This window comes from Amphiprion ocellaris, chromosome 19 (genome assembly GCF_022539595.1).
Source record: "Amphiprion ocellaris isolate individual 3 ecotype Okinawa chromosome 19, ASM2253959v1, whole genome shotgun sequence".
NCBI classification, from domain to species: Eukaryota; Metazoa; Chordata; class Actinopteri; family Pomacentridae; genus Amphiprion; species Amphiprion ocellaris.
The window spans coordinates 18,415,839-18,436,634 of record NC_072784.1 but is presented as its reverse complement, the minus strand read 5'-3'; the positions used below and the strand labels follow the sequence as shown (position 1 = coordinate 18,436,634).

The following is a 20,796-nucleotide window of genomic DNA, read 5'->3' as shown; positions in this document are numbered from 1 at the left end:
TCAAACGTGTAAAACTGTTTATATTTGAAGATAATTGAGAACGACAAGAGTTGTGAAATTATTGTTGAGCTTCAACATCAGAAGATACTTTTATGAACATTTAATAACTGGGCAAACAAAACTACAACGATGATAAAAAGGAGAGAATGGGACAGTTAATTACAACCATATTATTCACCTATAACCAGGCTTTATACATTGTGGTTAATTTGTCATTTCAAAAACATTTACAGTAACATGGATGTACAATAACAACAAAGAATGTGTAGCTCTTAAAGCTTTAACGTATAGCTCTTGATATTTACACTGTAAGCTCCGCATTGGTTTAATGGCTTCAAAAAAGTGAAAAATCAGTTTTGACTATGAAATTACAAGCATCCATTAGTGCTGTCAAATGATGTGACTTAACGTTCACAAGCAAAAGGGCTTTTTTTGTGTGTATATATATATATATATATATATATATATATATATATATATATATATATATATATATATATATATATATATATGTATATATATATATACCTTAAGTTAAAATGCTACTTCAATTCAAGATCTATTAAATGTGTACTGTTCATTCAAAAGAAAGGCCTTAAATAAAGTGTATGTTATGGCTCGGACTGCTCTGATTGTAACCTGTTTTCTAAGCTACCACACAGGCTTACATTGATGAGACAGCTGCGTTTTCTCATTCAAGTACTTGGAACGGCCACCTTGCAGTCCTCATCAGTCTCCACTCCAGCTTCATCCTGCAAGGAAGCAAAACACAGTCGGTGATGGCAGGAACTTTAGGTTTTGAAACATTTTATTAGCTTCTTCAACTCACCAGGAACTCCTTTTTGCTCTTTGGATATCCCTCCAGGATTGCATTTATCATGTCTGAAGCCTGACGGAGACAAAGCACAACACATTTTCAGAACAACTTGAACCTTTAAGTCATAGCAGTATGATCATGGGTGTGTATAAAACCCCTTAATTACTTTTCCATGTGGTGCTTTTATTGTATCACAGTAACATAATACATATTAAACATCTGGCTTTAGAGGAGCTCCAGATGGATGACAAACTATTGGAAAAATCAACATGGAAAAGGTGGACTGCCACATATAGCCAAAACACCTCAATGCACCTTGGCATTGATTCTCCAAATTTCTGGAAGTCTACTGGGGGATGAACACCATTCTTCCAAAAGATAGTCCCTCATTTCTTTCTCTAGTAACAATCTCCCAATTTGGTTAAGATCTGGTGACTGAGGGCCATAGCATATGATTCTTAGAACCAAGGGTTGAGGCATTTCATTTAATTTGTTACTCATCTGTGTAATTTCAACATGTGCTTTAGTAAAAACATGCATTACCAGTCTCTTCCTCTTTCTCCACTCTTTGACGTAAACATCTCGCTCTTTGTAAACCTGTAAATTAGAATATTAACAAAAACCTCACTGTGCTGGAAATGGAGACAAACACCAACAGTAGTATATTCACAATAGGTGGTTTGCTGTCAGAAGAAAACATAGATCCACACCTTTTCTTTTTCTTCTGGTGTGACGTGATTCGTTGCAGACTTTATCTTCTCCAGACGCGCTCTGTATCCAGAACATTCTGTTTTTAGCTCTTGGATCTCGGACACCATTTCCTCTGTAGTGAGGGAGCTGTTCAGCTCCTTCAGCTCTGTTATTACAGATTTCACACATGGTTACACAACATCCTCCTTCAAAGAAATGCAGCACAACAAAAACAAGAGTGTGGACAAGTCTAATGCAAACCATGTACCGTATCAAACTGCAACATGCTATGGCCTACAACTGTGCTCTCAGAAACAAATAGTACCAGCTTGCAGAGATCAGCAGTATACTTCACCTGCATCGAGCTGTCTGCAGGTCTGAGTGAGCGACTGCACCTCTGCACTGAGCTCTGAGATCTGAGAGTCCATTGCTTTCAGGTCTGCATCGTTCACATCTTTGAACTGAGCCTGAGGGAGAGATTAGCAGCAGCAGTCAGATTATGGTTGCATATATTCATGTGCAGAGCAGGGCAACATTCCAGGTGAACGGACTAACCTGATCGGCAAAATAAATCTTCTGCTTGCCGTAAGTTTTCTCCTTTATCTTACCCTCCAGAGCCAGCAGCTCCATGGCTTTGACCACGGCCTGGTGGAGAAAATGTGCAATCAATAAATATTTGCCAGAGAAGCACTTCATGGATGGATGCACTTAGATTTCAGTGAGGATGCAGGAGATGTGACTCCCTCAATATTTAGAACAAGTAAAAAACATGCCTTGTAAAGTTAATCTACTGGTAAATAAATATTTGAAAGGCATACAGAATGAGTGACACCCTTACTGCCGGAATCTTGGTTTTACCTTTCCAAGAATAATTTCTGAAACAAACTGATGCAAAAAAAGGCCCAAACTGGTGCATAAAAATAAACGACAAATTGTTAGACACTCACAAATTGTGTTCCCCTAAATTTTCAAACAAAATCTACTCATGTATTGATACACATCACATTCTCACCGTTTTGCCCAACCCATGCTGCTTTTGTAAATTGCAGAAGACATCCTGAGCACTGTAAGGTCGGTTTTTCTCATTCAGGTAGGCAAGGATGACTGACGCTCCTGTGAATGACAGCAAGGTAGTCCGATCATAACAGCTTGTACCTAAAGTTCCTATATTACACTTAATAGACCTGAAACACTGCTAAAAAAAATCACACATAGACTTTTATGCCATTTCTGATATTACTTGAGTTGTTTTCCTAGATGGTATCTTAATTTCTCTTTGTTCTTCGCTTTTCCGAGACAATTTCCTCCCTAAACAACACATTTAGATCCTATTATATGGAATATCGAACACATACGATGTATTTACGACGTGGATGCTTAAAACAAATGTGTCATTGTGTAAACGTGGGCGTCTATGGAGGAACTTCACAATAAATCGCCGGGCTAAGCTAACATTAGCATATCAATATGCCATATATATAGGTAGCTAGCATTAGCATACATATAGCATTTTCGCTAAACTTTTTAACTAATCAGTGACATCTAACAAGCATATTTTGTTCCGTTCTGACACCCCATGTAGCTGACTACAGCCGAAAACATTCAAACATAAACACAACTCTTCACTCACCGTTGTCTTTTTTACTCATTTCTAACTAGTCCACCTGAACTTTAGCTTTCCTGCTTGAGTTTCGCGCAAAAGAAGCGTCACGGGGAAAAGATCGTTTATGAATACGATGCGTCCTCCAGTAGAAGTCCGTCTTTTGCTCTCAAATATGTGGTTTTCTTGCTGGATTTTGTCCCAAAAACTTTCAGTCGACTACTTATTGACAGTGTCTTCAGCAACGCTTATTTGTCTCATATAATGAATATTTATTTTTGAGTCTGGCTTTGTACAACTGTTATGTCTTCGGCAGTGTCGCGAAAGAGGATCCTAGTGAGAGCTCTGTCATTTTGGCTGATCTCAGAGCAGGTCCATTCATGGTCCATCCCTGTCGTACTGTCAATGATCCCTGTAGCATTATTTAGGACAATGCAAGCTTTCAATGATCTGTTTTGGATTGCATATGAATAGAGAAACAATAAATCAAGCATGATCTTCATCGCAACAGCAAAACATACGAAATCAAAGAGTTTATTTATATTAAAAGAACCTGCATTGGCTTAAGTTAGATTAGGAGAAATGTGCCCAGGTGGGGGTCCGTGTACGGATCTGGTAATTGGATTTTCCGTTCTGAAACGGGTATTGAAAAACAAAAAACGAGTGGTTATTTGATTTTCGTTTTAAAATACAAAAATTAAAATTGAAATACAAGGCGTTTTTCCTTTTCATGATCAAAAAGAGATATACGATTTTTTTTTTTTTAAATGCTTTGATTTTCGTTTTATATTTAGAAGAACAAGAAAGTAAAATCAGTAAGAGACAGAAACGAAAAAAAGGTCCGTTTTTTCATTTTCTGAGACCGGAAATGGTCACCAGCAAGTGTAGAGCCAAACAGAGTACGGTGCATAGACTGTACATAATTTTTTTTTCGTGAGTTTTCATGGTCAAAATGAGAGATCAGGTAGCCGATCCTAAAATAAATCAATATTGATTTTTTTTATAGAGCGTTAAAGTGTTGCGAAGCCAGGGGGCGGGACTACTTGATTGACTGTCCGGTCTGGAATGATTGACAGGTTCTATGGAGGAGGCAGCAGAGACTCTACTCTCCTCGTTTGGATTAATTCTGATATAATAACTGTTGGTTTATTTATCGGTGGAGCAGCAGAACATTTTCCACGGTTTTCCTGCCCGTTGGCTTGTTTTAACCAGTTTTCTACCTTCGGCTGATTCTACCAGCAGACACTGAAAGGACTCTAATAGTTCTGTAAGTAAATGTTTATTTTCGTATCAGTGCCGCTTTTAATGCACTTTATATGCAGCTTTAGTGTCAGATATAATGTGTGCCATGCACTCCAGATGTTGGTGGAGTTTGTTTCAGTGTGTGTTGACCAGAGAAGAAAGTTAGCATAGTAAATATTAGCTTTAATATTAGCGATGCTAACCGAGCTAGCTGCTCAGTCGTAGCCTGATTAAAGCTAACGTAGCATCAAGCTAATGTGTTGAGTTTCATGTAAACAGCTGAAGTGTGTTGTGTTCCTGTAATGTGGTTCATTAAGTTCATAAAACTGTGGCTGGTTGACATTAATGTAACGTTCAGGAAACTTAAATGTGATTAAAACAGTAACGTTAATGTTCTAGTTGTCAGTAATCAGCTTTAATTTGACACTAAAACAGACTGATAGTTTTAAATGACATCAGTTTCATGAATTTGTTGAAAATCATCTCATTTATTGTTGTGATGTTGCTGCTGATTCATTAAAAGCAGATGATCCGTGTTGAAGATACGTTTAGTTCTAGTATCAGAAGTACAAGAAGGAAAATGGAAGTTTAGTTCTGCTACATCAAAGATTTCAGGATTAAAATAACTAAATGAGTCTTTATACCTCAAACGTTATTTTTACAATAAAGAAATAATGAAATAATCCCAGATAATAAAAATATAAATAGCAGAGAAAACCTGAGAGAATAATTTCCTGAAGTCTGTGAAGGAAAAGCAGCTTTTTATCCTGAAAGATCAGAATCAGCTCCAACATCTGCATCTGACAGCATCAAGTCAACCAGAAAGAAAATAAAAAAGAAAATGACTTCTTTCTGATCACATCTGTTCCGCTGCTCACAGTCTGCTGCTGCTCACATTCTTCACATTTATAGTCCACTTTTAAAAGTTCAGCAGACAGGTGCTCTGCTTTGGAGTGTGACGATGTCTTCGGTGATGTGGATTTTTCACCCACAGCGTGCTTTAGGGCAGCCGGGTCGGACTTGATGTTTGAAATACTGACCGACAGCTCAGATTTAACTGTCTGTAGTTTCATTTTGATGGGTATTAAACTTTCTTTCAAAGCCAACAGGAGCTGGGTCTTTAAAATAACCACCGTCTCATTACAGAGTGAAAGTAGCAGTTGCTCCTTAAGGTCAGAGATTGCAGCATCTGAGGGCCTCTTCAAAAGAAGACGTAGTTGATGAAGGCGTTCTGGAGCAGGGCAAGAAAGACCACGACCAAGCAGCCTTGAGATCTTAGGCAGCGTCTCCCTCGGGTGGGTGTCAACGGTGTTCACGGTCAGGTCTGTGGTGATCCCGTCAAAAAACAAAACAGAAAAAAATCTAGATTATAAATCAACATGTAACCAAAGCACTCTGTGTATAATGCCATAGTATAGGATGTAGTTCAGAAGATGTCAAAGTATAGTATACTTTTCAAGAATAACATAGTCTGGCCTGTAGTTCATAGTATAGCATGTCGGCAAAAAAACCCAACTGATTATTATGTGGTTCAAAAAGTGCAAAATGATAGGATGTTGTCTAAAATTGTCATGTATGATATGTGGTTCAAAAAATGTCATAGTGCAGTATATTGTCAAAATAGTATGTTTTTCAAGAAAACATCAGAGTATATGTCGTCTAAAAAATGCCATAGAATAATATTTCATTGCACAAGTAAAAGTATAGTAATTTTTAAAACTGTTCAAATTCTTGTATGTTGCTAAAAACGAAAAAAAACTGAAAGAAAAAAAAGTCATAGTAATATGTCAATTTAAAAAGCCTATAGGATAGAGTGTCCCCCAACAAATATCATAGTATAGCATGTCGCTCTAAAAACGTCATAGTATGGCCTTTGGTCCAAAAAATGTCATAGTATAGCATGTTGCTCTAAAAACGTCATAGTATAGCATGTCACCCGAAACACGTCATAACATAGCATGTCGTCCAAAAAACATCATGGTATAGCTTATTGCTCTAAAAACAGTATATCCTTTGGTCCAAAAAACATCATAGCTTAGTATGTCATCCAGAAAACATCATGGTATAGCATGTCGCTCTAAAAACATTATAGTATAGCATGTCGCTCTAAAAACGTCATAGTATAGCATGTCACCCAAAAAACATAATAGTATAGCATGTCACTCTAAAATTGTCATAGTATAGCATGTCACTCTAAAAACGTCATAGTATAGCTTTTGGTCCAACAAACGTCATAGTATAGCATATCACTCAAAAAACGTCATTGTATAGCATGTCGCTCTAAAAATGTCATTACATAGCCTTTGACCTAAAAACGTCATAGTATAGCATGTCACTCAAAAAACGTCATTGTTTAGCATGTCGCTCAAAAAATGTCATTGTATAGCATGTCGCTCTAAAAATGTCATTGTATAGCCTTTGGTCCAAAAAATGTCACAGCGTAGCATGTTGTCCAAAAAAAATCATAGTATAGCATGTCGTCCAAACAACATCATAGTATAGTATGTCTCTTTAAAATTGTCACAGTATAGCATGTCGTCCAAAAAACGTCAAAGTATAGCCTTTGGTCTAAAAATGTCATAGTGTAGCATGTCGCTCTAAAAACGTCATAGTTTACCATGTCGCTCAACAAATGTCATTGTATAGCATATCGTCCAAAAAATGTCTACGTATACCATGTCGCTCTAAAGACATCATTGTATAGCATGTTGTCCAAAAAAACGTCATCATATAGCATGTCGCTCTAAAAATGTCATAGTATAGCATGTTGCTCTAAAAACGTCATAGCATAGCATGTTGTCCAAAAAATGTCAGAGTATAGCATGTCATCCAAAAAACATCATAATATAGCATGTCGCCCAAAAAACATCATAGTATAGCATGTCGCTCTTAAAACGTCATAGTATAGCATGTCGCTCTTGAAACGTCATAGTATAGTGTGTCGCTCTAAAAACGTCATAGTATAGCCTTTGGTCCACAAAACGTTGTTTTTTCCCGGCTGTCTGAAGTAGGTGAGGAGCAACACAAAAACAGTCCAAACGCTGGTTTCCAGAGGGTTAGACGAGTATTTATTTGAAAGAGGAAGTTTACAACAACACAACATGTGAGGGGGTTAAAAGCAAATGGGTGTTAGTAAAATAAAAATAAATAAACAGAACTCAAAGTGAACTTCATGTTGACATTGATGGGCATTCCAACCAGGAACAAAGTAAAACATAATCAATACAAAAAAAACCTCTTCCTGTTCACCTCTTCAAGCCCAAAAACACATCGCAGTAGCACCCTAAACTAAAACTACCAATGGGTTTCCTGTTTTCCTTTCTGAACATTTCAAAGGTCCCTCTCTATCTCCCCACACATCCACCAACCACTGGAACACATCTCCAAAGTTCTGCCGGGCCAGCTCAGCTTCCCCTCAGAAGAAGTTCCACCAGATGAAGGAGCCTTTTGAGAGGCAGCTGGCATCGTGATTGGACTGTACTTTGGTCTGTTCCAATCCAGCTTCAGCTCCAGAGACGGCAGGCGGGACGAGTCAACGGAGGCCGGGTGGACGAAGGCATGCAGCTGAGTACAATCCAGAAAACAACAGAGGAGGAGTGCAGCAGCCCAGGGCCAGAACAGAGTAACATAGTATGTCTCTTAGAAAACATCATAGTATAGCCTTTGGTATGAAAAAACGCCATCATATACATTGTATATTGTACAAATAACAAGTCAAAGGAAAGAGACATACATTGTAGAATTGTAGTAATTGTGGGCTGACTGATTTACTGATTATCAGTATTTTATTTTTTACTGATTTACGGTAGTAAATAAATTTAAAAATGTCGCTACATTGGCTCTGAACCTTTATCTACCTGTGGTCGCTCTGTCTTCTGGAGTGATTTGATTGGTTATACGTCACGAATAAAGCTCCTTTAACTTAACATCTGTAAACAAAACAAAAACCTATCAACAAAGTTTTCTGTTAAAGTTTGTGTTCTTGTAAGTTTAACTCCAAGATTTTAAATACTTCCATTCACTGCAAATGAATATCGACTCCAAATGTCTCAGTAATAATCATTATCAGCCTTAAAAACCCACAAAACACCCCTCTATACTCGACCACACTTAGTACAGTCCGTTTCCCCTTCTATAAATCTGCTTGGAATCTTCCACTTCCTGTTTGTCAAAGTGGCCTTCTACCTGGACAGGTTTTGTTGGAGCTCATGCAACAAACATTTTGGGTAACTGCACTTTAATATGGATGGATGACACTGAATTAGAGTCTGTTTTCATGAGACTGAGTTAAGATATGTAGCTCTGTCATTAAATAGTAAATTATTTCTCAGAATTCACAGAGAAAAGTCTGAAATGTTTGCTAGGTTAGTGTCCCACATGTTCTTTGGCTCAGCTAAAGCTAACTCTCTCCAACTTCTGGATCTCTTGAGTTGCTTGTTGTTAAAATATCTTGCTAGAGGTGCTGAAGCTCAGAAAGTCTGAGGTGTTTGTTCAAAATAAGCTCATTGTCAAGTCTTATCTGAACTGTCCTCTTTTGTTTGAACTTTCCCTAAACTTAGGAGTTAATGAAAGAGCAGCACATCCAGACTCAGTCTTATTTATGTAGAGATTAAACTTCAGTGTCATCCATTGATGTTAAAGTGCAGTTTTTCAAATGTATGTTGCACATGCTCCTGACCAAACCAGTCCAGGTGGAAGACGATGTGAAGAGAAAGCTCCAGAGGATGAATATCACACATTTATGTTGGAAACAAATGTCCTTTAATTAGACATTGTCATGCAAAAGTTGGATTTCCCTTTAATGATGTTCAAATCTTTGCTGAGTGTTTTGTTGATGTTGGTTTCTAAATGTTTTCTGACACTCGGCCCCAAAGATTAAAACCTTTTATGGCTCACAAGCTGCAACAATTCACACATTATCAACTATCTTTCTGACTAAACTAAGATAAAAAGTGAAAAACTGCCTGATTCCTGCATCATGAATGTAAATCTTTTTGGTTTTTATGACAGTAAACTGAATATATTTGGGTTTGTCATTTTATAAACCAAAACAAGAAATGAATTACTGGAGAAAACAATCAACAGATTAATGGACAAAGAAAATGTGTTTTCCATCATATATGGCTGAATTACTCCAACATTACAAGATACATACAATTTGAATTCAATTTTATTTATATAATGTCAATTACAGGTCAAATTGTCTCAAGACGCTTTATTTTTATATTTTTTTGTCATATTTAAAATATGACAAAGTAAGAAATTTAAACCTCTTGGCTAATCCAATTTATTTGGTTTTTAAGAGACTAATGGACAAAATAACTTTCTCCACTAAAACTAATAAACATGAGGTCAAATAGAAGGAACAGTTTTAAGTACTGCAGTCCCATGACGACAAGAATAAAGTTTGTCAACAAAAACTAAATCTGCTGGTGGATTCCATGAAAGTCCTAATAAATGATAATAAAGTGTGATACTAAAGGTTTGTGGTGCTAAAAATCTCCAAGTAAAAATATCAAGTTGAACATGTGGATGGAGGTTGATAAAAGTTGACCTCCCTTCATTTCTCTGGAGCGACTCCATGGATTTTATGGATGGTGGTTAAAGACCTGCTCTTCTAGTGGTCTTCCTTCTAGTCGCTGTATAAAGTCACTCCATCCTGGCCGACTTCAACACCTCTTCATGACAACTTGTTCTGCCTCTGACCTCGTGGAAACTCCAGAAACTCGGGAAAACCCGTGGAGACTCGAAGAACTCGTGGAGACTCGAAGAACTCGTCGGGCGGGGGAAGGTGTGGTGGGCGGTGGGGGGAGGTGGGGGAGTAGAGGGGGGAGGCCGCCACCCACCTCCCCACCTACTCTCCGCCCTGACTCCACCCAGACTCCGCCTTTGCTCCGCCCATGTGGTCACTTCAGAAACTACGATGCCAAAGGGACGACGAATTTATTTCTTTTTATCTGATCTGTAGCTCAGTGAGTTAAGGATTTGCCTGTGGAGCTGCAGGTCGCTGGTTCAAGACCAGACCCTTCTTAAACTTTAGCAAAATCCTGACAAAGACAAACAAAGAAAAGTGCCACTGGTGGGTCTTGAACCTGCGACCTTCCACTTGGTAGTCTTCTTCTTATCCCCCTGAGCTATCCGCTCAGATACCAATTCTTCTTTTTTTTGCGCATTTATCATCTATTTTTTGTCGTTTTCGAGTTTTTTTTTTAACTCGAGTCTCGACTCCACCGTTTTTCTCAGGAGGTTGGACTTCAGCCTTTGTGCTGGAGGGTGGAACCCTCAGTTCCAAGACTTTCCAAAGCCTCCACACCTCCCGAGTCCTCAGGACCTGAGCTTTCACACAGTCTGAGGGCTGAAATTTTCTAAGTCCCACAGTAGTTCTGTTAGTTTGAACCTTCAGACAGTCCAAGGACTGAAATCCTCTAAGTTCCTGAGTAGTTCTCTGTTAGTTTGAACCTTCAGACAGTCTGAGGACTGAAAACCTAAAAGTTCTTGAGTACTTCTCTGTTAGTTTGAACCTTCAGACAGTCCAAGGACTGAAATCCTCTAAGTTCCTGAGTAGTTCTCTGTTAGTTTGAACCTTCAGACAGTCTGAGGACTGAAAACCTAAAAGTTCTTGAGTACTTCTCTGTTCGTTTGAACCCTCAGACAGTCTGAGGACTGAAACTTTAAGTTTCTTAGTACTTCTCTGTTAGTTTGAACTTTCTGGTTAACAGAAGCCTTAAAACTTGTGACCATGAGTCTTGATTTCACATTTAGACCATCCATCTGAGTTCTTCTCAGACCTTCACCTGTGGGTTTTTTAGAAATCAACAAACTTTGATACTCTTCACTGAACAGTAAAGTTTGTGGAGATCAGAAGGTAACATTAGTTTGATAAATGCCTTCAACTACTAGTAGACTTTATCTGGAAAGCAGTTTTCTGAAATGAGTTCTGAGTAAATCTGTCCACAATCAAACCAAGAACATAGAAAGAGGAAATGTTTGAAGAAACAACTTGATGTTTTTGTTTCAGACTAGAAAACACTTCAAGACCTTTGTCTGTTTTTGCTCTTTTTGATTGTTTTATTGTCTCTTCTGTTTAATTTGATCTTCTGAAGTCTAACTGGTGTCTTTTCAAATGTTTTGTCTTTAGTTTGATTCTTCTTAAACGTTTAGTTTTGCTCTTTTCTCACCTTTTATTCTTTTCTAATGTCTGATTTGATTTCGAAACGTTTTGTCTTTTTAATGTAGTTAAACATTAAATACAATTAAATTATATTAAACACAAAATATTGAATTAGATAATTAAACAAGATACAATACATGTAATCATGAAATTCAACAAAATTTTTAAAATACAAATATTAAAAATTACAGATAAAATATTTTTGATAATTAAACATTTAAAAAAATACAATTAAACAAGAAGAATATTAAACATTTAAAAAATACTTTTTAATAATAAAACTTTTTAAAAGTTTTATTGTATTATTTTTTTCCCTTTGATTTAATTGCTTTTTGTTATGTAGTTTATTTCTTTAATCTTCTTTTTCTGTCAAGATTTTAACCCCAACCTTAAAAATGAAACAAACCCTTAAATCACAATGAAAATACTTCTGTTGTCTCAATCATGAGTTAGTCAATTATTCAGTTTATCAATTGAACTTTATTTGTTTAGCACCTTTTACACAGATGACAAAACTGAACAAGCAAAGAGAAAAAACTATGCTAAAACTATGATTAAAACTCAAAAACATTTCAAAATAATGATTGAACATGGTAATAAAATATGTTGTGTCCAGGGGATGGAGGGAGTTTATTGAAGTCTTCTTGGGCTCACATGGGAAATCATTTAAATATAAACTTGATATTCATTCTAAGGAAACTGGAAACTGCAGAGCAACAGAAGAACCAAGAATATTGCCTGTTTTCTCCTTTAATGAGTCGACTCTTCTTGTGCTTTCAGACCAAAGAACTACAGACTCTTCATAACCTGCTCAAACTCTTCGTACAAGACCTCACCACACGGGTCAAGAAGGTTTCCATCTCATTTCTACTCTGAAGCTCACCTTCTCCTGCTCAAACTGCTGACAAATGTTTCTGCTGCTCTAAAGTCTGGTCTCCAGAACTTCCTAAAAACTCTCAAAGTCTCTTCTGCTGCAGGTTGCTTTGTAGAACTGTTGCAGAAAACCTCACTAAACCACATGGAGGGGCCTCAAGATAGTCGTCCAAATGAAACCGTACAAAAACCAAACTAGCACAACCCAAACACTAAAGTCTCCTGCAGCCTACCAGAGAACCTCTGAGAACAGAGAATCAGGACAGGAACTCTTACCTTCTGGACAATCAACGCTCGTTCCCAAACAAAAACACAGAATGTGTCTGACCCAAAACCTTGAAAGACTCACTACAGCCAAGATAAAGACACAACTCAGCTGTACCAAATCCACTAATCACTGCACACATAAGCACCATGTGCTAACTGTGGGTAAAGAACCACATTTACCAAGACAACTATCCAGTACAAAGCCCTAAAACACACCAAGAAACACATTAAAGACGATTTTACTGCTGGAAGCTGCAAGCCAACGCCTAAAGAACAAACTAAAAGCAACGGAGCCAAACCCAGTTCACTGGTGAAGAGAAGCAGAGGAAATGTTTCACTGCAGCCAAATAAAGCAGGAAGACAGTGAGCTGCTCAGGTGTTCCTGATAACACCAAGCAGCCACCTGGACAGCCAATAGGAACACAGCTTACTGGAAGTCCAGAGGGCTGGCTTAGTGAAGGAAATTTAGTTTAAAGTTGAGGCAGAAAGTTAACAAAGAAAGTTGAAAACCACCTTCTGATACCTGAAATTGAGTTTTCACACAAAGAACACCTGAACATGTCAAACTGGTTCCATAGTAGAACCATCATTGTAAAAACATCATAGTATGGTGTGTTGTTCAAAAAACATTATGACCCGGCTGTCTAGGGTCGCCGAGGAGCAACACAAAAACAGGACAAACGCTGGTTTCCAGGGGGTTAGGGCTATTTATTTGAAAGAGGAAGTTTACAACAACACAACATGTGAGCAGAAAAATCACAAAGTCTGTCTTTAGTTCAGCTGAAAATACCAGTTTTTGTCTTTTTTATTGACCAAACTTTTCAGGAAGTAGATGAAGAATAATTGAAGCTCTCATGTAGAAGTCCAACTTATTTTGGATCCTTGTGGAGAGTTTAATCTTAGAGTTTGTAGAGCTGTTGAGTTTTTAGAGTCACATGGATTGTTTTGACATTTAATAACCGAGTCTTGAAATAAAATTACAGTTGTGGATTTCTGTCATTTAGTCTGGACTAAAAAAATAACAGCAGCATAAATCTCAAACGTCATTATGAGGAGTCTGGATTGAGGTTTCTCACTTGATAATGATCAAAACATGAAATTTAGGTTGGTTTAAAGGAATATTCCACCTTAAATCTTTGAATGTTGACCTAAAAGGTTGGTTTCAGGAAGTATTCCACCTACAAGGTCCTCAACCAACCACCTTAAAGGAACATTCCACCAAAAATCCTTGGACATGCACCTAAGATGTTGGTTTAACCGAGTATTCCTTCCAAAATCCTCGAAGAGACCTGAGGGGCTGGTTAAAAGGAATATTCCACCTAAAACTTCAAATACAGACCTGAAAGGGTAGTTTAGAAAAAAATCCTTCAATGTAGACCAAAAAAGTTTGTATGGAGGAATATTCCACCTGAAATGTAGACCTGAGAAGTTGATTCGGAAGAATATACCATCCTAAACATCCTTAAATGTAGACTAAAAGACGGTTTAGAAGAAAATTCCACCTAAAATCCCCCAATGTAGACCTAAAAGGTGAGTTTAATGGTATATTCCACCTAAAACTCACTACTGTAGACCTTGGAGGTTGGTCTGATGGTATATTCCACCCAACATCCTTGAACATAAACTTAAAAATTTTGTTCAGAGGAATATTTCACCTAAAATCTTTCAATGTAGACCAAAAAAATCTTGGTGTAAAGGAGTATTCCACCTTAAATGTAGACCTAAAGGATGGTTTGGAGTAATATTCTACTCTAAAATCTTCCAATGTAGACCCAAAAGGTTGATCTGATGGTATATTCTACCCAACATCCTGGAACATTTACCTAAAAGGTTGGTTTAATGGTATATTCCCACAAGAACCCTTGAACATTGGGCTTAATGGTATATTCCACCCAAAATACTTGTACATATACCAAGAAGTCAGTGTAAAGGAAATGTAAACCTAAAAGGATTGTTTAAAGGAATATTTAAACGATTATTTTCATTATTTAATAATCTGTTATCAGTCAGAACCCTGGCAAACTTATTTTCGTCATTTTTTTAGTGGAAGTCACAAATAAAGGAGCTCTTGGTTTTTCCCGGCGTTACTGAGTCAAAAGCTGCTGTTTCAACACAGACATGTTCACATGCATCCACAAACCTCTCAGCACTCAAACACCCACAGACAGGAGGCCGGCTGGACCGAGGCCGGCTGGACCGAGGCTTGGCGGCGTCCTCAGACCCACGAGTCGGGGAGTCGGTGAACTTGTTGGTCCGGTTTGAAGGCCTCCATGTGGTCCAGTAGAAGTCCACGTAGTCGGTGTTGCCTTTGAACCGCAGCGACTGGCCACCATCAGGTGGACAGGCTCGTCCTCGTAGGACTCCTCCTGTAGCCTTGAGGGGACCACAGGAACATTCAGTAGCTGTTGGAGTTCTTCCTGTCAGGCTCGTGGTAGAACGGCTCTGAAGAATCTTTTACTTGTCTTATCTGGAACAATCTAACAGCCTAAACTGTTAACAGCGGTGTAAAGAAGCAAACACAAGCATAGATTAGGACTCAAACTAGATTTATTTCAGAAAACAAATCAACTTAGAGGCATTTGTTCACACATGTGGCTGAATAGGAGTCCATCCAATCAGATTTGAGGTCTTCACTCTGTAGGTTGTTTGTTTGGTGAGACTCTTGGACCTCCATCAGCTGATGTGGATGTTTGATGGTCTTCTTCTCTAGTGCCAGATGATTCATCCATGAATTCAGCAGCTACAGACTGAAATGAAGCTCATGCTGCCGTTATTGAATTCCTGTTCCAGATCAAATGTTCAGAGTTCACCTTGAATGCAAGCCGTCTGCTGTCTGATAGTTTTTCTCATTGTAGTCTTCAATAAAGTCTTTTTCCTCATGTAAGGATGTGGTGAGACTCTTTCTCAGTCTCTGCAGATGTCCCTCTTTGTGCATCTCCAGAGAAGAAACAGAAAAACGGGTCACTGCTTCAGCATCAAACGCTCTCCAGCATTGAGAGTGTTTTAGGAATTAATTCGTAGTGTTGTGAACTTTGAAGGAGCAGAAACTTTACAGCTGCCAAAGATATGAGCTCCAATTCTGGATGTTTTAGGAAATGAAGTTCATCAAATGAACACTTGATTATTGCTGATAACGCTCATTAAATTACTGAAGAAATCCAACATGAAAACCTGTAAACTCTCAGGCAGCTTTTGTTAAAGTTTGTCTATAATTCTATCATCATGTTCTGGAACCAGGACTCTGCAGAAGTTCCTTCAAACAGATACTTGTGTGTTTCTATTTAAGGCCTCAGGTTTGAACGTACAGCAGAGGATTAGAAAGGAGTGATTTTAATATTTAAATCAGTCCAGTAAACGTTTGGCGTGAAAATTATTAAGTTTGATTTAGATAGATTTGTGTCAAATAATATTGTAGAGTCTCACTTAAATATATCCAAATGAGTTCAGTGTATTTACATTTGATAGAATATTTGATTTCTTAATCGCAATACTGTAGGGTCTGACCCTAAATATTATAATAATGATGTCAATTTAAATAGTATTTAAGTGCAGTCATAAACTTTAATCAGCTAAACTTACATAATAAATATCACTGCACAATCTTAACCTGAACATTCATATTATTGAGGTAAATTTACATAAATCATGATATTCTAGAGTATTAACTGGAATACTTCTAACATTAATCTTTTTGTATTGTGCTGATAAACAACAATAACCCGACTTTCAGATAATATTTGTTGTCTGTGATTGTGTTTTCATCTGGTTGTTTTGCTCCAACATGCTGTGAAGTTCAGTTTTTACCTGAATCAATACAGAGATTCTATTTCCAACCAAGACTGGAATAAAAATTAGAATGTTATGAGGTTATTAATGCAACTAAATCCTTTCAGATGGAAGGATTTACTGCTAAGTTCTAATTCAAGTTTCAGTTGGAGCACATTGCATTCACAAAGAAAAACAGCGAAACCTTCATAGCAACATTTAATAAACCTAAAGCTTCCCTGTTGGTACATTGGTGGAGTTTGTTACTGAGCATCTGAACCTTAAATCCAGTGAGACGACCATCTTCAGTCGAGGCCAGTCAGAGAACTTCAAGACCTTCCATCAGCTGGACCAGATGTGGTTTCATCTCCCTCTGAACATCTGGATGACAGGAGAAAAGACAGAAATCAAACACAGATCACAGAAATACAATTTATTCACTTTCATCATTTTATAAAAGTAGCATGAACTTTATTAAAACTTGACATCAGTAATGAAAGTAAATGTTTTTATCTCGTATTGAACCTAAATTTAAAGTCAATTTTAATGACAGTTTATTCTGAGAGGAGTGAGAATGGAGCTTTTCTTTCCTTTTTAGAATATTCCCTCAAAATATTCTGTTTATTATTGGCTTTAGAAGCATTTTTCTTTACTTATTTATTTTTAGATACCTCAGACTGATGCACTTTGCTGGTTTGCAGATATTTTCATGTACAATGACAATAAAGATCTTCTATTACAACATATTTTGCTAAAACAAGAACTGCAAACCTTCTCAACCATCTATCAGTCTGCAAAATTCCAACTGCGACCAAGAATTATCTGATGTAGTTATTATTATAATCTTTACTGAACCAGCCCTGGAATTAATAAAAATCTGTATATGGATATGATTTTGGGCTGCACAGTGGTGTAGTGGTTAGCACTTTCGCCTTGCAGCGAGAAGATCCCTGGTTCGCGTCCCGGCTTTCCCGGGATCTTTCTGCATGGAGTTTGCATGTTCTCTCTGTGCATGCGTGGGTTTTCTCCGGGTACTCTGGCTTCCTCCCACAGTCCAAAAATATGCTGAGGTTAATTGATCATTCTAAATTGCCCGTAGGTGTGAATGTGAGAGTGCTTGTTTGTCTCTATATGTAGCCCTGTGACAGACTGGTGACCTGTCTAGGGTGTCCCCTGCCTTCGCCCGAGTCAGCTGGGATAGACTCCAGCTCCAGCTCCAGCTCCAAAGAGGTTCTGATGAACCACTGGGTCAGAGGAGTTTTAGCAGCATAAAGGGACCAACACAGTATTAGTCAGGTGGTCAGAATGTTATACTGTTATATTGTCATGCTGATTATATGATCAGTAAATGTTACCATCAATTATAACGTCCACATTGATCAGGAAAAAAAACAAACTATCAGTTCATTCAGAAACTGTGGGGTTAAACCTAAAAACACAGACCTCAACAGCAGTTTGTTTCAAAGCAGAACACCAGCTGGTTTTCACTAAAGAAGCTTTCAGAGCAACAATTAAATGACAGTTTTGTTCTCATTAAGTTCAGAGTCAGCCAAAATAATGTACACACATCAGGATAAGAAAAACTTATAAATATTTCATTTGTATAAGTACTTCTATACATATAGATTCCTCTTTCTAAGTTTGATCAAATCACGATAACTCTGTGTCCTGTTGTACGTTGTTTTCCCAACAGATGGCGCTACCCTCATGAATGGAGCATCAACAAGTGACGTCTACAACACAACAGAAATGTCTGGAAGCCAGTGGCCACCACTTTGAGCACTTCTTGTAATTGTAGAGGCCAAAGATAACGTTTATTAATCTCGTGATGTCTGAATAAATTTGGTATTGAAATATTTATGCAAGTTTTTCTTTTCCTGATGTGTGTAAACATTATTTTGGCTGACTCTGTATGATGGGTTTCTGACAGGTCACCAGGCAACATCTTTTTATAATAATGACAAACATACCTGCATTCTACAGGAGTGATTTTCCTCATGTGCAGGTAAAGATGTGTGAGGAGCTTAGAGATGACAGGAGCAGGAGTCATCCTCACTAATTCAGCTTCCACCTAGAAACAGAAAGACCACAAACAAACACACTGATATACTCTCAAACGTTCAACCCCACAGCCTCAAAATATCTGTTTAGGAAGTGTTGTGTTTCTAAATTCTGCTGAAAGCATTGACAGACATTCTCTTACAAGGTTGTGTAAAAAGCAGCCTGTCCTCTGAGCTACTGAGAAATCTTCCTGAACAAAGTTTCTACGTGTAAATCAGCTCAACAAAAACTAAAGCCTCAGTCAGAGATAACAGGTATCACAAATTATAAACAACTTCCTTTGTTAACTCAGACTTTCTGCTTCAACCTCACATAAAAAGGGGAGTTTAACTCGTCAGGTGACTGAAAATGAACGGCTTGTGCAGTTCTAGATCCAAAAGTAGGATGTTTCAACTCATGTTTTACTACAAATACATGCAACAATTAATAAATACAATGGCTGGTTGATAGTTTATTCACTATTAATGTCACTTTATATACTGGATTGAACTTGAGCAGTGGAAGAGAGAAGGAATTTAATGAAATTATGGAGATTCAGAGAGGTAATGTTGTGCAATGTTAAGTTAAGCGCAGTTTAATTCAAACCAGCTCAATGTTAAACTTGGGTGCAGCTGAACGAGTTTCAGTTAACCTGAAAGTAAAACTTTTTAAACTTTTTTAAAAGCTAAAATACACAGAAATACAAATGAGAAATACAGGTTGAGAACTTCATTTTATAATGACAGACAGCTGCGGCAGCAACTAACACAGTTGTCGTTTGGCTCCACACTTGCTGATGACCACTTCCGGTCTCAGAAAATGAAAGAACGGACCTTTTCTCGTTTCTGTGTCTTACTGATTTTATTTTTTTTTATTCTAAATATAAAATGAAAATCAAAGCATTTTTAAAATTTCGTATATCCTTTTTTGATCATGAAAAGGAAAAACGCCTTGTATTTCAATTTTATTTTTTGTATTTTAAAACGAAAATCAAATCAAATACTCGTTTTTTCTTTTTCAATACCCGTTTCAGAACAGAAAATCCAATTGCCAGATAAATGCATGGACCTTTTTCCCAGTCCACATCAGAATATAAATTATTCCAAAAAAAAAAAAAAGATAGAAGCTGGATTACAAATTGTATCCTATTGAATTATTTCTCTAATGCATTTATTATTGTGTGTTTTTTTTTTAACTCAAAAAGGGATCTGAATTTCCTATGTATGGTTCTGATTGAGCAATTTGAAGGGTATGAACTTTAAAAAATGTAAATCACGTAAAGATGTTGGTGACGTCAGACTCTGCGCACCTTTATTTACTCATAAATCATGAGGTTGTGAACAATATTTACTCATAAACATATACCCAAATAAAATGAAAACATCATTACTAGATAGACAAATGTATAGTTAGTTAACTAAATATGTGATTTTAATTACTACAACAACACTGTTTTTGTTGTTTTTGTAATTGTGTTATTTGGGTTTATAGTGTAGTTATCGAGCTAATTTCATTAAGTTATGTCAATTTGATTTTAGTTTTCAATGAACTGATGCAGAGATTTTAGTTTAAATTACACACAATAATCTCCTGGTGGAATGACCAAAATTATTAGATGAATCCCTCCCATCAAAATATCATCTAAATGTAAGCTTTAATTTTAGACAAAAACTGGCAGGATAAAAACATCCCTCAGAAATAGCTTCAGTTGTGAATGACTTTCTTGGAATTATGCACCAATAATGAATAACCCTGCAGAATGTTTGCAGCCACCTTTACAAAATGTCCACCCTGCCCATAACCATCAAGTAGCAAATGTGTATTTACCATAGCAACGTATTAAAGTCCATGGGATTGTTTAGAATCCAAGATGAAACAGACAGAGCAGAGAGTAACAGGAGGAAACCATCAGTGCTTTAAAATAATCTGATTTTTGTTGCCCTGGAACTGATTTCAGCTCAGTCCACAGAGGTCAGAAGCTGCTGCACCTGTTCAACCTCTGGACTTCAGTGAAAACAACATATTGAGGAGGTGACATGTAGTCGTGGATGATGTGTCTCTGATTTGGATGTATTTTACTTCATGTTTTCTATTTGTGATTTGAGGTGCTTTATTATTTTCATTTTCTTATGTCATTATCTAGTGTGTTTTTGAAGAAGTCACAGGTGTGTATGAGAAACCCGTGGTTTGAAAACAGATGTTTTTTTAGACTAACATGAATTTCTAATCATAGAATAAGTTTCTTTAAAACCTAAAATTACAGGAAGGGTCTATAATGTCAAACTTCTAAACAAACAGATACATGTCTTTTGTTTTGACTTTTTATTGAAG

General features: G+C 37.2%; 1 protein-coding gene across 1 annotated transcript; it reads right to left on the bottom strand.

Annotated features, from left to right (window-relative positions):
- Positions 1 to 58: 58 nt before the first annotated feature.
- On the bottom strand, positions 59 to 3,331 carry psmc3ip (PSMC3 interacting protein). The gene is made up of 8 exons (XM_023289971.3): positions 3,138 to 3,331; positions 2,520 to 2,620; positions 2,063 to 2,152; positions 1,863 to 1,974; positions 1,528 to 1,673; positions 1,361 to 1,414; positions 830 to 889; positions 59 to 752 (listed from the first exon to the last, which is right to left on the bottom strand). The coding sequence occupies exons 1-8, from the start codon at positions 3,154 to 3,156 to the stop codon at positions 696 to 698; spliced, it is 639 nt and encodes a 212-aa protein (XP_023145739.1). The 5' UTR covers positions 3,157 to 3,331; the 3' UTR covers positions 59 to 695.
- Positions 3,332 to 20,796: the final 17,465 nt, after the last annotated feature.